This window comes from Dermacentor albipictus, chromosome 6 (assembly GCF_038994185.2).
Source record: "Dermacentor albipictus isolate Rhodes 1998 colony chromosome 6, USDA_Dalb.pri_finalv2, whole genome shotgun sequence".
Classification (NCBI taxonomy): domain Eukaryota; kingdom Metazoa; phylum Arthropoda; class Arachnida; order Ixodida; family Ixodidae; genus Dermacentor; species Dermacentor albipictus.
In genome coordinates this window covers 134,257,064-134,274,498 of record NC_091826.1, presented here as the reverse complement: position 1 = coordinate 134,274,498, position 17,435 = coordinate 134,257,064, and the positions used below count along the sequence as shown (strand labels likewise).

General features: G+C 44.1%; 1 protein-coding gene across 3 annotated transcripts in view; it reads left to right on the top strand.

Moving 5' to 3' along the window:
- Positions 1 to 13,458, top strand: part of Gat (GABA transporter) — a 552,429-nt gene extending 538,971 nt beyond the window's left edge. For all 3 annotated transcript variants that reach the window (XM_070541350.1, XM_065432204.1, XM_065432206.1), the window contains 3 exons: positions 5,040 to 5,140; positions 10,942 to 11,109; positions 11,906 to 13,458. In XM_070541350.1, coding sequence (XP_070397451.1) covers positions 5,040 to 5,140; positions 10,942 to 11,109; positions 11,906 to 12,001 — 365 coding nt within the window. In that variant the 3' untranslated portion in view covers positions 12,002 to 13,458. The remainder of the gene's footprint in view (positions 1 to 5,039; positions 5,141 to 10,941; positions 11,110 to 11,905) is intronic.
- The last annotated feature ends 3,977 nt before the right edge of the window (positions 13,459 to 17,435 follow it).

Sequence of the window (17,435 nt, the reverse complement as noted above, 5' to 3'; positions counted from 1 at the left end):
TACTGTTACTTCCGTCACTGAAGTTGTCCGCCAAGAAATCCGGCAAGCATTTGCATCACCTTAGCCACTCCAAGAAAAATAACATATTTAGATGGTTTCAGTGACCATAAATGAATGCAATTAAACCTTAAAGTACCGTCCCGTTTTTCTGATACCACAGCTAAGATAATTCGTTACCATAACAGAGGAAATTACAGTGTTATTAACGCTGAACGTGAAACATTTCTTGTTAGTGTATTACTTCCTTGTTTCAGTAACCGAACAGTTCAAGATAACTGGGATTTGTTCAAAAACAAGCTAATAACACTGGTTAGTCAACATGTTCCGTTAATTAAAATAACAAATGATAAACGCAATCCGTGGTTCACTAAGTCACTTAGCCAACTGAGAAATAAAAAGAAACAATTGTACGCGTCCGCAAAACGCGCGTCCACTCCAATATCTTGAAAAAAATACACCGACTTCTTGAAAAGCTACTGCTCCAGAGTACGCGCTGCCCGAGATAAGTACTTTTCGCACGATTTGCCATCCCTGCTCACAACTAGCACAAAAAAGTTTTGGGAATCAGTGTGTCGGGAGCGACAGGACGGCAACATCATTTTGCATGATAACGACCACATTCCCATTCCAGATTATGACTGTCCAAACGCGTTCAATTCATTCTTTTCATCAGTATACACCATAGAAGACGACTCAAACGTGCCTGAGGTAGCTGATCTTGACTACCATTTCTTACAGCCCATCGACATTACTGTCGACGGCATCGCATCCATTTTAAATAATCTGAAAGTGTCCACATCACCAGGCATTGACGATATAAACTCAAAAATACTAAAAAACACGATATCCGTCTCGAGTAAAATATTATCTCATATATACCGACAATCGCTATCGACAGGAATGCTTACCCAAGACAGGAAAATCGCGAAGGTCATTCCCATCTTTAAATCTGGCAATAGAAATTCACTACTAAACTACAGGCCCATTTCACTTACTTTCATCTGCTGTAAGATGCTAGAGCATATAATCACCTCCCATATTTACAATCATTTAGATAATAATAACTTTTTCTTCACAAACCAGCATGGATTTAGGAAGGGTTTATCGTGCGACGCGCAACTATTTGAGTTCACGACTGAATTACATTTTAATCTGGACAAAAACCTGCAAACTGACTGCATGTTTTTAGATTTTTCGAAAGCCTTTGATTGCGTAGCTCACTGCCGACTAATTTCTAAACTGTCTTCGTTGTCCTTAGATTCACTAACGCTATCTTGGATTCGGAACTTTCTTACCAATCGGCAGCAGTTCACCGCGGTTAATAATTTTTCCTCCCCGCTCTTTTACGTGTCTTCTGGTGTGTCACAGGGTAGTGTCCTCGGTCCACTACTTTTCCTTATATGTAATAATGACTTACCGAATAACATTTCTTCTCATGTGCGGATCTTTGATGACGATTGTATAGTTTACCGAGAAATTGCTAGTACTGATGACCGCGTAAAAATTCAAAATGATCTTGACCTTATTAGCAGTTGGTGTAGGACCTGGCTAATGTCGCTTAATCCAAATAAATGTAAAGTAATGTCTTTCACTCGCAAACATTTCCTTTCCAGCTTTCCATACTCTATTATTAACAATCCTGTGTCTGTAGTTACTTCTTTCAAATACCTAGGCGTAACCCTGACAACAAACCTTTCCTGGACTACACATATAAACAATATCTGCGGAAATGCCTCCCGATACTTGGGATAATTACGCCGGAACCTCCGTAAGACGCCGACAAATATCCGCAAATTAGCCTACCTTACATTTGTTCGCCCTAAACTTGAATTTGCTTCTTCAGTATGGTCCCCTCATTGCATTTATTTAACCACTATGCTAGAATCAGTTCAGAATAGAGCCGCTAGATTTATTTCACAAAATTACAACTGGAACTAAAGTATAACGCAAATTACAAACAATCTATCACTTTATTCTTTGACCACTCGTCGTGATGTAGCGCTTCTATTGCTGTTTCACAAGTATGTTCACGGACCGAGGCCATCACCAATAGCTCTGCAAGTTTCTCCATTCACCTGACGAAGATTGCAGAATCATCTTTCTTTCACGCGCATCTACGGCAAAACAGACGCTTTTAACTCATCTGCGCTTCCACGTGTCATCCGCTTGTGGAACGACCTTCCCGATATCCTGGTAACTGAAGCTAAGAAAGAAAAATTCCGTCAGGACATAAACATTCGTTTCTTACTTAAAAAAATAAAAAAAGCTTGTCTCTGTCGCTTCTTGTATGCTTTTTTTTTCTTTTTATCTTAGTATTATTAACTTGGTGTAAATTTGACTCTTCGTTGTGTTTTTATTAACAAAGCATTGTATAATTGTTTAATTTTGTATAATTGTTTGTTCGTTATACTGTGTCAATTTTTCCCCCCTTACCCAATGCCCATTCTTCGGGCCTGTAAGGTATTTTGAATAAATAAATAAATAAAAGTAGTTATTACAAGCAATTCCAGTGTTACCAAGAAAATACAAAAAAAACTTCAACCGCAGTTTTTTTCTGCGCAAAGAAAGCGATTCCCAACCCAATTCCGTTTTCGTTGTGGTACAGCTGTCTGTCCGCTTGCACCGCCCTAAAAAAGGCGTGCAGCTCTATCCTGAATTTTTTTCAACTTTATCTATAGACCTAGCCGGCATCGGGTCCCATACAGGGCATGCGTACTCTAAAATAGGCCTAATACAGGTGAGGTAGCTGTGTTCTTTAAATTCTGGGGTACCCATCTTAGGTTCCGTTGGATAAAGTTAAGAGCCCTTGCTGCTTTACCAGCAACATAATCAATATTGGCATTCCATGAGCAATCATCCGATAAAACAACACCAAAATATTGGCATGTCGGTTCAGTAGTAATCACATACATATTCAGGCTGTATGATGTTTCAATTTGTTTCTTTTTTTGGAAACACGCATGTGCACACACTTTTTTGGATTCGGCGTCATTTGCCACTTCTGGCAACACGTTGTAATACGATCCGAATGGTCCTGCAATGAAACGCCATCACTTGCGTCCCTAATCTGCCGATATAAAACACAATGTTCGGCAAATAAACGCATGCGCGATGAAATACCCGCAGAAATATCATTAAGAATGAGAATTAACATTCTGCACTAAGCTGGCATCAGTAGAAAGCATAAGGCCAATTTCATTTCTGTTTCACCATTAGGGCTTGTCCAGGTCCACTTTTTGTTGCAACGCTTCCTGAAAAATGTGTTCATTATTCTAAGCTTATTGCTTTCTTCAAATTCTACCAGCATCTCTCCTGTAGCGTTCCTAGAACCGATGCCGTATTTGCCATTGCTTGTTCAACAGCCTTGTTTTTCCACACCTTCGTATTTAAGTCGCCCATTACTACAGTATACTGAGTTTGCACTTTTCTCATCGCTAATTCAACATCTTCAAAAACTGGTCTACTTTCTCATCATCGTGACTGAATGCTGGAGCGTAGGCTCGTGCTACCTTTATTTTATACCCGTTATTAAGTGTGATTACGACTATAGCTACGCACCCATTATTGCTCTAGAATTCGTCAATGTTGCCGGCTATGTCCTGATGGATTAGAAATCGCACCCTGTATTGCTTCTTATCTATCACATGACCTGTATAGCAGAGAACAAGTCCGGTATTCAGCAATGTATAAGCCTCACCAGTTCTAATCTCACTATGGCCTATGATATCCCAAACAATGTCTCATAGTTCCTGAAAGATTCCTGCTAAGCTAGCCTCACTCAACAGGGTTGGGGTCTTAAACGTTGCAAGGGTCAATTTGCAAGGGTCCTTCCCTGCCTCCCGTCATAGTCTGTATAAATTCGAAGTGCGATAACACCGTGGCCGCTCACCGTATGCAGCAGGTGCGAGGAACAGCTTGAGAAGGTGATTCGAGTTTGATCTCGGGCGCTCCAGGGAGAAATACGCGAAGGAAGTGCGCTATCTTCCACCGCGCGCAAGGCAATCGGTATGGGGGGGAGGGGAGACGGTTCTACTCTCGCGGTGGCTGCGTATGGTATGGCTGAGCGCGGCCACCCGGGCCCTGTCTTGAAAGCGTTCTTCATTCACTGCAGTTTATAGGTGCGCCGAAGGCCCAGGACATCGTGTGCGCGGTGTTCTGGCCGTTTAAATCGCGTTGCAGCGAGAGGCAGCATGAAGGTCAATTCGCTCGCTGATTCTGCGGCTCTTCCTCACGCCAGCATCTTGACACCGACTGTCCACGCTCATCGAGTGAGATGTGTTTATGTTTTCCTGTCGGCTTTTGACAACATGCTTGTTAAGTTAGTTAGTGAGCGAATGTTTATGGGTTTATGCGCCTGATAAAGCTAGTATCATTACTTTGTATAGCTGTCTACTAATTTGCTATTGAAAATAATGATTCGGCTCTCGGGCGAAACTGCGACATCTTCTTTTTTTTTAAACGTGGCTTACATAGGGGAAGTCAAAACGTCATAAAATGTTAGTTCTTTTTTGGGCCACTGCATCAAGTTCCGTTTTTTAATGCAGAACTTCAAAGAGCGGATATTTGTATATGACTCAATTTTATTACTCCTGTGCCACCAAATGGTGGCGGCGTTTATAAAACAAAGCGGTGTCGAAAGGGAAGTTCAATGCACTGTAAGGAGACATTATTTCGAGAGAGGGAAGCTTGGGCGAGCTGCCGGGATGTGCACGACGCCAGAAAGGCTCATTAAGCTGCCGTCGTACAGGGACCTGCGGGAAGAAGCTGAGTTCAATTCTTGATGTAGTTTGGGACATCCGATAGCGAGCGCTCATTCATTCTCTGCCAGTTCATTATTTTGATAGGATTCGTGCGCTGCATATACAATTGAACCCAGCTAATGGAAAGAAATTGTTAACATTCTACGTGTCCCGAAGTTCAGCGGGAAAAAAAATACCTGCGTACTGTTTTTACACTAGCCTGCTTAGTGAGCCCCAGCTCTGAGACGAATGGCTAGATTTATATTTACGACTTCTGCCATGCCATCAACAATTTTGCAGGTGCTGAGCGGTACTACAAGAACCTCGAAGACATGATCGGCTACCGACCGTGCAGGTGGTGGAAGTTCTGCTGGGTCTTCCTGACACCATGCGTCTGCTTTGTAAGTGGCACCGCTACTTGCTCTTCACTATAATTTCTGCGAGGATATAGTATACCAGCACGCCTTAAACCATACTTAATACGGCGATGTATAACGTGAATCAAATGCTTCTTTTTTCCTCGTCAGCTCGTGTTGATTCGGAAAGCTAATGCCCCGTGTCGTGAATGTGTGTTTATTTCGATATATAGTACACTTTATGGCAATTCTGCCAATTCACGAGGCTCTATGGATGCAAATAAGAATGCCGCTTGGCCGTTGGGGAACCAAACCCCCAACTGTAGTTAGGCCTTGAACACATTTACTGGCTCTAGTGCACAACACCGGCACAGGCAGATTGATTAATTTGGAAGCGTGCGTCAGTGTCAAAGCAGTGAGTTTCCCTTCCTATTAGCGGTATGCTTTTAAACAGTAGTATGTAAGGTGTTGTCAGCTTTCTGAAAAATACACGCTCTTTTAAAGAAATTGTCTTCTTATTCGCACTTTAATAATAAAGTCAAGTGGCTAGGCTGAATCGTTCGTAGTTATCTCAAAAAGTTTTCCTTTGGCATACCAGGGGCCCTATACCGTAAATCTATTCCAATCTGTATGGAAAGCTATTTAACAGAGCGGAAAATATTTATGAGTAGTCCGAGTGGTCCTACACAGTATTACGCAGTGGACAAAGGCGTACCCCAGGGTGCTGTGCTCAGCCCACTCCTATTCAATCTCACCCTGATGCACATAACAAGGAACCTGCCGCGTGGAGTACACATCACAATCTATGCCGATAATATCTGCATCTGGGGTGCATCAAGGTCGCCTTATATCACCAAACAACTACTTCAAAAAGCGTTACTGAACCTCTCCATGTATTTGGCTCCCCGAGGACTTCACCACTCGCCAGAAAAAAGTACAGCCGTGGCTGTTACGAGAACGAAAATGACTAAATATCCCCTCTTACTCGGTGGACGAGCACTGCCTTATGTACGGTCTCAGCTATTCCTTGAAATTGAGGTAGGCAGAAATCTCTCTTGGTCACGTGAGGTAAAAAAAAAACGACGTGCGATTCATGGCGGGAGCACGATGGGGCTGAAACTGCCACTCATCGTTACTACTTTAAAAACAGTCTATTTTAAGGCATAATGCCTACCGGCGCTTCAGAGATTATCACGAGCAAGCAAGAGGACTCTGGAAGCCGCGCGGAACAACTTCCTGCGGATCTGTCTGGGCCTCCCGGAGAGCTCTTCAACCTCGGGAGCAGTAGTGGAAGCAGGATGTCTACCGCTGGATGTCATCGCTTCCAAAGAAACAATGCGTGCCAAACTTCGGCATGTCTTGCAAGGGAAGAAGCACTTCTAGTACCGCGTCCACCTAACCCACAGGAAATCAGGCTGACGCCAAGCTGTGCAAATCCTTCACCTTTCTCCGATTATTCCGCCACAGAAATCACTGCCTCCGGCCTTTCCTCGGTGATCACTTTCGCCTTCGCCTCTAGATATTGTTACGGGGAGAAAGACGCTTGACAATATATATAGAATACATGTACAACGGGTAGAAGACAGGCATACAAGATGGACTACCTGTGTACGACTATCGGCGATCGTCGTCTTCGGCAGTCACTCGGCAGTCATCATCGTTCGCTACTACAGCACTTCGTAGCATGACCCTCGGTAGCGTACGCATTGTCCCGGCCCTTGGTAGCTTTGAGTGATATGGCTTCAGTCGAGCGACGTGAACTATATCAGAGCATGATCGCGGTGTGGAGGTATCGAGAGGTTGCAACTCGTAGGTCACGTCTGTGACTTGCCGCAAGACACGGTATGGGCCTGAGTTGGGCGAACTCAGCTTCTCACAAAATCCAACTCACCGTGCTGGTTTCAAAAGAAGCACGGTGTCACCAGAGTTATAGTGGGAATCGCGGTGACGAGCATCATATATGCGCCGTTGTTTCTTGGGATGTGGTCAGATGCAGGCGTGCAATCTCACGTGCCTCGGTAGCTCTAGATACGGCATCTCGGGTATATTCTGACATATAGAGAGCCGCTGCGAGGATCGTGTCAAACGGCTGTGTGGGGTCTCGTGCATACAATAGAAAGAAATTTAGAGAAACCAGCAGAATATGGTGGGGTGTATTGTAACCGAATGCGACGAACAGCAGAGCGCCATCCCAGTCACGGTGGTTGGTAGAGACGTACATAGGGAGCATTTCTGTGATAGTCCTATTGAGTCGCTCTGTGAGGCCGTTGGCGTGGGTTGATACACCGCTGTAAACTTGTGCTTCGTAGCAGAGCTGTGCAAGATGTGCTGGACAACCTGTCAAAAAAAGTAGCGGCCCGGTCGCTAGGGAGTTGTCGGGGAGCACCGTGGTGAAGTATCCCTACCTCGAGGAGGAAGTCAGTGACGTCGGTTGCACAACCGCGAGGGAGAGCCCGCGTGATCGCGGAACGGGTGGTCTGGTCTATAGAAACTTCTATCCACTTGTTTCCACTAAGCGATAGAGGAAAACGGCCAAGGAGATCAAGACTAACCCGAGAGAATGGCTCAGGTGGTATTGCAATGAACTGAAGATGGCCAGCTGGTGGGAATGCTGGTTTTTTGGGGTGCTAACAATGTGTTTACAAAAGGCTACGTAACGGCAAACGAAACGGGGATTGCCGGTCCAAAAAAAAACGACGCCAAACACGGTCATATGTCTTTGAGACTCCCAGACGGCCAGCAGTTCGGACATCATGCAACTTTGCGAGCAGTCTCACGCATATGCTTCGGAACGACCAGTAGCAGTTCAGGGCCATCAGGGTGCATGCTATAACGCTACAATATGCCATCTTGCAACAGAAACATACGCGAAGAGGGCAAACTTGTCAGGTCCGTCAGGCTGACAATGATGTATCTCCGATAAGGGTCGCGTCGTTACTCATTGGCAATCTCACCAAACGCAGAAAGCGTGAGGTGAGATCGTGGTGAGACGAGTTGAATCGTCGGTCCCAGGCTTGCCTGGTGGGTCTCCTGAAGGACGTGACAAGCAATCAGCGTCATCATGAAGTCGGCTTGTCTTATACACCACTGTGTAAAAGTACTCTTGGAGCCGTAGAGCCCACCGACGGAGACGTCCAGCTGGATCTTTTAAAGCCGAAAGCCAGCATAGTGCGTGGTGATCGGCGATAACCATGAGAGGCCGTCCATAGAGGTAGGGGCGAAATTTACCTACTGCCCAGGCATTCATGTTCGGTGATCGAGTAATTGCGTTCGGCTGGTGACAGAAGTCGGCTAGCGTACGCACTCACACGTTTCGCAACCGTGCCGTCGTTGTGCCAAAACAGCACCGATACCATGGCCGCTGGCGTCGGTGCGAACCTCCGTAGGGGCGGACAAGTGAAAGTGACCAAGAATCGGTGGTGACGTAGTCACGTCGTAAGCTAGGGGAATGTACTAGCTTCGTCGGCACCCCAGACAAAATTTGCGCCTTTCTTAAGAAGCTCAATCAGAGGGCTCGCGATGTCAGCAACATTTCTCAAGAATCTGCGGAAGTAGAATCAGAGGCCTACAAACCTTCGGACGTCGGTTGCGCAAGTGGGTACAGGAAAATCCTTGACAGCGCGAACTTTATCAGGATTAGAACGAACACCGGAAGAGTCGACGAGGTGTCCGAGCACAGTCAGTTGCCGGCGGCCGAAGTGACATTTCTTCTTTTTCAGCTGACGTCTTGCCTTGCGGAACACTGAAAGAATTGTCGAGAGTCGCTTGAGGTTTGTGTGAAAAGTCGGCGAAAAGAAAATGACATCATCGAGGTAGCACAAGCAGATTGAACACTTTAAGCCGTGAAGAAGGGCGTCCATTATTCGTTTGAATGTGGCGGGAGCATTGCATAGCCTGAATGGCATCACCTTAAACTGAAAGAGCCCATATAGTGTATTAAAAGCCGTCTTTTCATGATTCATGTCGTCAACTGGAATTTGGCATACCAAGAACAAAGGTTTATCGATTATTTCATAATTTGTTTCTCTGCTCTGTTTTCTTCCTTATTTTTTCATATAACTTCTAATACAAGGGTCCCGGTGCAGTCTCTGACTTTGGGACCCTTGTGTGTATACCATTTCTTGTAACAAATTGTTATGAACGAATAATAAACTGAAACTGAAGAAAAATACTTCGAACCACTGAAACAGTCACTGAGACAAGTCCACATTTCAACAACTGTGGCCTAATTGAAACCGTGGAGCATGCGAGTGTCAAGCGTATGCCTACGAGCGAGCGTTCTATGAACGCTGCGTGCATCCACTTACACAGAGACCTTTATCATTTGACGGTCGCTCAGGCCCTTTAGCCTGCCTCACGCAACAGAGGCGTGCGATGAACATTTTATTTACATACTAAAAAAACATTGGTCAACCCAACAAACTTTAGTTCTACTCTGTCACCCTCGTGCACCTTTCAGACGGCGAAGTTCGCTACCTCATTTGTAGAACGCTGCATAGACTGAAGGACTCTACCATTGCACGCCATTGCCCATGAGTCAGAGAACTCAGCAGCCATTTTTTCCTGCTTATTTTTTTTGTTTCCACCTCTCTCATTTTGTCTTCCTCTTCCCCATTGCCTTCCTCACGCAAAGTAGCTTGCCAGCGATGTTTATACGCCGGATAAAAACACTGCCTTTCATTAAAGGGTTCTCGCTCTCTATCATTTTATTTCAGTCTGCTGTTATTCCACTCTCCTGATGTAAGATTTACGCGTACACCGACGCAAGCATAGGGTGGTCACCCTCAGCGTTGTCTGAACAGCCCACTCAAACGCTCTCCTCCTTTATAGGAGGTCACTTTTGTTTGCTTTAAAAACCAATAACATTGCCTACATTGAGCAGTTTCTCTTATCCAATTGGCGAACAAGAAGTGAGGAGCCCACTCATGTGTATAGGGTTTAGATGGAGCCGCACCACGCAATGAAAGCAGATAATTGGATAAGGAGGGTGGCACCGGCGTCTGCGATTGCTCCGCTTCCCCTTAACTTGCTCGTCACAGATTGCGGCGGCGTGCACTGGAAGGAATAGAATTCCGCTAAAACGGATCCTCAGCAAGGAAGAGTTGGCAGAGCAATGTTGCATACGTGTCGAAAGGGTTCTGTAGCGTTATACTGACACGCAAAAAAGCTTTGTTAGATGCAAATGAATCTCTGCTCTCAGGCAAGTCGAGTAGGCACTGCCTGAGCATTAGGCAGGAAGCGATCCTCTATTCCTTTTCAGAACGGAGCACGAAAGTACGTACGAAAAAAACGATGAAACGAGTACTAAGAAACATACTCAGTATTACCTGGAGATAATTCCGTGTGTGTCACTTTGTCTGTAAAGTTTGTCGTTTAGACGTACCACTTTTGTTGAAAATACGTTCCTAATACAGTTCTCCGTGGCGCATTGAGGCTTTGCGCTTTTATCGGCCATTGTAATTTCCTTTCAGCTGCTGCTCTTGAACTTAAGCCACCATTTCTGGCCTATAATGCAGGCGTGCTGCTCTAGCATGTTGCTTTATTTTTTTTCGGCGTCCTCGGGCGTGAGAATGTGTTTGGGAGGCAGTCCAGTGTATTATATATAGGCATATAAGAAACAGCACAGACTGTGTATGTGACGATAGCAGCTGGGTTGGTATTTGGTGCCATTGGTCCTGAGCAACGCCATGCCGTGCGCCATGGGTTATGCCCTTAGGTTGACCCGCCTCACGTGTTTATGCTCATTTTCTTCGGCTGTGCTAACCTGTCAGTTTTGTTACCGTGCGAAATTATCTATTCGAAATGAGTGAAGGAGCTGCCCAAATTTTAATGAATTGCAAATGCAGGGAGTGTTCGTGTTCAGCCTGGTGCAGTATCGGCCGTTGAAGTACATCGACTACGTGTACCCCTGGTGGGGCCAACTCGTTGGCTGGATCCTTGCCCTCTCCACCATGCTCTGCATCCCTGGATACGCTGTATACAAGTTCATCGTCACACCAGGGGACCTGCGCACGGTCGGTATTCCTCGTTTGCCACGTCTCAGTATCTATGCATACAGATTTGAGGGAATTTCTCGCCCCCTTTGGCGACTGAAATTGACGTAGGTATGACAACACACCAGTCGCAAAAAGGGCCCCAATGGCTGCACTGTAGATATATATGCCCCAATTTGTACCCACCTTTCCGCACGATCCTTACGAGGACCAAGATCGCACAGCTTTTATTGATATATCTCGTGATATTGGTTATTATTCTCTGCACTGTTCTCGAGGCGCTCACCACTCTCGTCAGATTGTTTGATATAAAAACGTATTGCAACAAAACAATAACATGTATTGTGTTCGTGAACGCATTCCAGACAAATTTTCCCAACGCAATTATTCGTTGCCAGCGAAGTGATGTTAATCGAGGTGTATAAGAACGTTACCGGGGCAGTTTTAAACGTTACAGGAAGATACTGTTTAGCAGCGACGTCAATGCAATTCTCATTGAGCTCTACGATGGTATCAAAGGGACATTTTTCGTTACTCCGCTGTCGGATACAAAATCGCCCGGTATACAGGCAGCCAGCCAGTGCACCATCTTAATAGTGATCACATGGCTTGTGGCAAATTTGTATTCAAAAACTGAGAGTATTCTCATTAGGTAATTGCTTCGGCTGTATAGCTCGTGGATAGTTACAGCATGAATGGTATGCCGCAGAAAGAGAAAAGTGACCTTTTTCAGCTGTTTGTGCTTAACCCAACACCTTGTATCGCGCGAATACGTAATTTCCGGTGGGTTGGGCACTGAAGGCGGGCTTTCCCACAGCGCTGCAAGGAGCTGTTCCGCCCGGACGTGGACATCGCGACCGAGATCCGAGCTCGCAAGCACCGAGAGAGGAGCATCACATCGACCGACGTCTGAGCGCGGCACGAACATTCCGGTGGCATCCTTCAAGCATGACGAACGCTTTGCTGTCGACACCGGCGGCGTTGACGCGCGCCGGCGGAGAGCACTGCCTCTGCACGTGGCCGTTTTGCATTTGTACTCCGTACTCATTAAGACGCTCAAACATTTGATCATGGCTCGTAACCGTCTTAATTTCGGTGTTTATATCAACATGGAGAGTGCTCGACTGTAGTCACTGTTTTACTTAAACGCAGCATTTTTCGTGACCGCCTTAGCTAACACACATTGCAATTATGTATCAGGTGCGGTAAGTACAGATTGGTCCCTTTTTCCACGAACAAAGTTCGAAGATCGATCCCGCAACAATGGTATTAATTTGATAACATTCGCAGAATGCGCACGTTACACGTTGGTGCCGGTACAGGCATTTTGCGACCTGGCTCTTTCCGCTCTTCTCTCAGGAGACGCTGACGATTTAAATTTTTTCATCACAGATGCTGAGCATATATCCTTTCGTGTACAGAGTTTAGCGTTTAAGAACTTCACTGCTAGGCTCCCCTAAAGAGGCGCTTCACGGACACCTGGAGAAGAATTCCCTTCTCTGTTCACGCAAGTACCAAACAAAAAGGCTCGTGAATGAGCGGTTGGCCTTCGTCAGACCCATGGCCACGCGAAATATATGTTTATTTATCTATGAAAACAGTTGTCTCTTATAACTGCTGAGACCAGAAGACCTGCGCAACCGTAACCGCTCTACGGGTAAGCGTAATGCATCAGCTAACGCATGCGTGTGTAAGTATCTGTGTTTTGTTCTTAGATGAAGCCTATCAAGATGAGCCCGTGGGTGCATCTAAGTGCTGTGCGCACTCCGTAGATCGAAGTGTTGTCATTTCGCCCGTTGTAGCCGCCACTTAGTCTTATTAGACCATGATTATATGTTTGTGCTTCATGGTCATAAATGTGTCGTCCCTTGCCAGCCTCTTCTATAACACAGCAACCAAGAAAAATGTTCCATGTTCACCTCGCCAGGTTACACACTGACATCTGAATATGTAATCTTTTGGGTTGTTGGTATTTCTGAGTGTTAGATGCACAATCATTTCGCGCAATTCATCTCAGATATTGAGTATACTGTACAGCCCGTTCACACCACGAAAGTCTTACATGTACTCGAACGTCTGTAGCGTTGTAGAAAGCATAAATTCATGTATACATCTTAGCTGTAGTCACTTCAGATTTGACTTCCTGGTGTTTCCGCGTGTGACCTAGGTACTTTTTCACTGAATGGCGACATGCGCATTATCCTTCTGTGGTAATGACAAGCACTTTCGGATGCTGTATATGTTCTCACAGGAAACATCGCATCACTGTGTGGCTAGTAGAATCAATATGTCACCCTCGCTTCCTGTAGTCATGAACGCGCTGTATTCATGTATTCCGAGCATGAAAAATAACAAAATTTCATTACTGGAGCTGACGTAATTTTCTCTGTTCGTTAAAGCAGTTTACTGTCATTTGAAATTTTGAAGAAAATTTGAACAAACCTGCGACTGTATAAGGAGCGCATTAACGCTGGCATGCGTAAATTTAATCTGTATAATTCGGCGAACAATGCTCTCCGAAATAGCAGCAGGTCGTCCAAGATGCCTGTTGGCTGCCTCCGGCACTGCTAGGCCACAGTAACTTGCAGAGCCTGACGCGCCACTCGTCAAGATGCACTACAATGCAAGGCTAACAGGTTAGGTAGGCTCGAATCGATCAACCGCGGGGGAACACATGGCAGCCTCTGACACAAGGAAAGCACCCAGCTGGAGCTTGAGGCGCCGGCTGAAGTCTGATCTTAGTAACCTTGCTCGTCCCCTGTTGGCCCGGTTTGTGTTATTTGAGGCAACCTCATCGCTCATGCGACTGGAACCTGCCTTAGGAGCTGGCTTCAACATGCTATATTCATGAAATCCCCAATTTACGCCACTGTAATTTCATTCCAGTTCCAGCAAGCAGGCTGACCCTTACTGATATTCCCTCTTTTCAGCACCCAGAAAGCAAACAAGGACATATGTGCACTTCCTGTTCAGGCATCCTTATTGCATTATTTATCGCAAGCTTCTACTTTTGACGTATTATAGAGAAATGTGTACTGTTCCCGAAGGCCAGGACTCGTACATAATGAATTACGAAAAAAAAAGAAAAAAACTTCCTGTGCTAGTGTTCTCAGCGCATGACCCACATTTTTTTTTTAAGTGGCCGAGCGCTCGATAGGCACACAACTGATTGGTAAGCAGCCTTTTCCACAATTTATATTAACCATTTTGCAATCCTATAATTTTAATAAACATTACCGAGCTAGCAAGGAAAGACCTTAACCTGAATTATAGATGAAAATTCAGTCGTAGAGTCGCAAGTTGCTGATGGTGCATCTAAATACACATCTAAAGATACTACGCTGAGCACTAAACAGATCCCTGAATAAATACATCTAGCATCGTACACTTTACTGTAGGTGTGCAAAAGTCTAGTATAATTGTATTCATGGATGTCGATTCAACGTATCAATTGTGCAGTTTGCAGTTCTTCAGGTATTTATTACAGGAGAAAAGTTGTTCATTTTTTTTTTCATTTCAGTATTTTTCCCTAACAGTTCTTATTCGTGTGTCACCCTATATTGCATTCTAAAAAAAGTTTCTAACCAAGAAATCTTGAGGCAATTATTTTTACGCCTGTCCTCCCGGAAACATACATTCTGACAAGTACGAATAATATTTTAGAATATTGGAACCTTAATAAGGTAGAAATTAAAAGTGCAACAACTACCTACTGCATAAATTCTTGTATTGTCTGAATGTTTATATTCAAAGTTAGAAGTAAATAAATTATGAAGCAGGCTCCCAGAAGGAAAGTTCGCACGGAGAACTGATGTTTCTATACTGAAACACATTCGTCAGAATTTCAGCGTCTAATGCCTTTGTCTGTGATTTTATTGGCTGCTTCGCAAACACATTCATCTATCAAGCTTTAGCAATTGCTTCGCCTATTGGGGCTAGCACACCCTGTACACACAATTGTAATAACCTTACAATAATTATTTCTACAACCGAATTTTTTGTACAAACTGTATGTCTTCCAGTATGCCAATAGATATTTCCGATACACATGTGTATTTGGGACAACCGAAACACTAATGTTTCATAGTGAGCTTAGGGGTAATTATTTGTTTTCAGAATAGCGATATAGTCGATATAGCATCTGCAGAATAACACAGCTATAAATATGGCTTTTGCAAGGCGAATGTGGTTGCAATTTTAGTAATCCAGCTTTAATGCAAAGGTGTCGTACTAGAAAGTTTTTGAAAGGAATTTGTGCCAATTAATTGAAGTCTTCCAATAGAAGTCTTCCATATTTCGCGAACAGTGTCTTCCACAGCAATCAGTGCTTTATGGAGGATTGGTTTCACGTTGTTGCTATCGCGTTATGCAATGTTAAAGATGCCAAGTCCTCGAGTCGCAAGTAGTTTATTAGTAAAGTTTGTGATATCCCGCATATGAAAGCATATGCGGACTTGCAGCATTGCTGGATCATTATGAAACGATTAACTTACATAACGACTGTTTGAAAAATAATGCGTTGTTTATGATTTTAATACCACCGATAACTATCTTGATCCCCACCACTGTCTTCACAACAGTTGAAATTGACGCTTGCAGAATTTAGTTCTACGGAAAGTGAGAAGCTATTCAACAAACAACAATATTTAACATCTTTACGCCCAGTGAGCATAATCAATAGCCCAAGCACGTCGCTGTTATCCCGGCCACGGCGGCCGCATTTGCGAAATGCGAAAACAGACCTGTACTTGGGATTGGGTGCACGTTAATGAACCCCAGATGGTCGAAATTTCCGGAGTTACCCACTACGGCGTGCCTCATAATCAGATCGTGGTTTTGGCACGTGAAACCTCGTAATTTTTTTTAAGTCACTGTTATGCTCCCTTAGGCTTCTTGCACTGGTTCTGGCTTCGGCTGAATAATTGTATTCAGGAACGAATGTTGAAATACACGTAAGAGTTAGAACATTTGCTATATCAAATACAAACTTATTAATTTGGTTTACGTTTACCTTCTTTCAATTCATCTTTCATTGTGGTTCCAATAACAGCTTATTCCGCGGTTTGTATCCCGAGTATTTGCATGTTACAGAACATGTTAGTACATGAATGCTTGCAGAGTAGGAGAACAATATTGTTTTGCCTGCACAACGGCATATGCAAGCCACCAGCCTACGAGTATACAATGATTCATTTATTTATTTATTCAGTTTACCCTACAGGCTCGGAGGAGCATTGGGTAGGGGGGGTGACAGAAAAATGACAAATATTTAACGCAAAAAGGGAACTACATAGTAAGAGGAACAAATAAGTTTGTAAATTGGAAAAAAAGGAACACTGTTTAACATTAGAAAAAATACATACAAATTCAAGGGAATACAATGGAAAACAAAGTCCAGAAACAATACAAAGGTGAATACAATGCAAAGTGAACATGTGAAATTCCAAATGTTCACTAGATTTGGCAGGATCATTTATCGACACAATATTATTTGGAAGGAATATATTATAGTACGATGGCGCGCGTAATGCAGGGTATTGAATGACTGTTTGCGGCCAAAAATGCGCCTAAAACTGAGATGATTATGAAGTCGAGTAGATGTGCGAGAAGGAGTTTCAAGCGACAAGCGGCTGGACCATGAGTTATAGTAGAATTTATGAAAGAGGGATAGCTGAGCAATAGAGTGGTGGGAACATCGCGTTTAATTTTAGTAATGCTATATTGACGACTTAGTTAGAAGTTATAAAGCGGGCATCACGATTTTGGATGGACTCCAATTTATTAGGTATTGTTGATGAGGAGACCAGATCGATGAAGCATATTCAAGTTGAGGGCGTACAAATGTTTGGTAGGCCTGTTGACGGATGGTAGCTGGCGAGAGGTACAGATGACGACGTAAAAACCCTAAAGTTCTGTTAGCTTTAGCGCATATCTTCTCGATGTGGAAGCTCCAGGCTACGTTAGTACAAAAATAAACGCCAAGATATTTGTAAGTACAGTAACGGGGAACTTCCGGCGAGCAGATTTTGTAAGGAAACTTAGTATACGATTTTGTACGAGTGAAGGAAATAACGCAGCACTTAGATGTGTTAAGTGTCATTTGCCAATGGTGCCACCACTGATTAACTAGCTGAAGGTCATTTTGTAAAATTGGGTGATCATCATGACAGTTAATCGTTCTGTAAACGACGCAGTCATCCGCAAAAAGTCGTTGATGAACTCATTGATGTTGTCCCGTATGCTCCCATATATTAAAATCCACGTCTTCCAGGAGGACCTTCCAGAAATAATGAAAGAAAAGGGAAGGAAGTCAGACTTGTCTTACAAGTCTTATCATGGCTACCAGA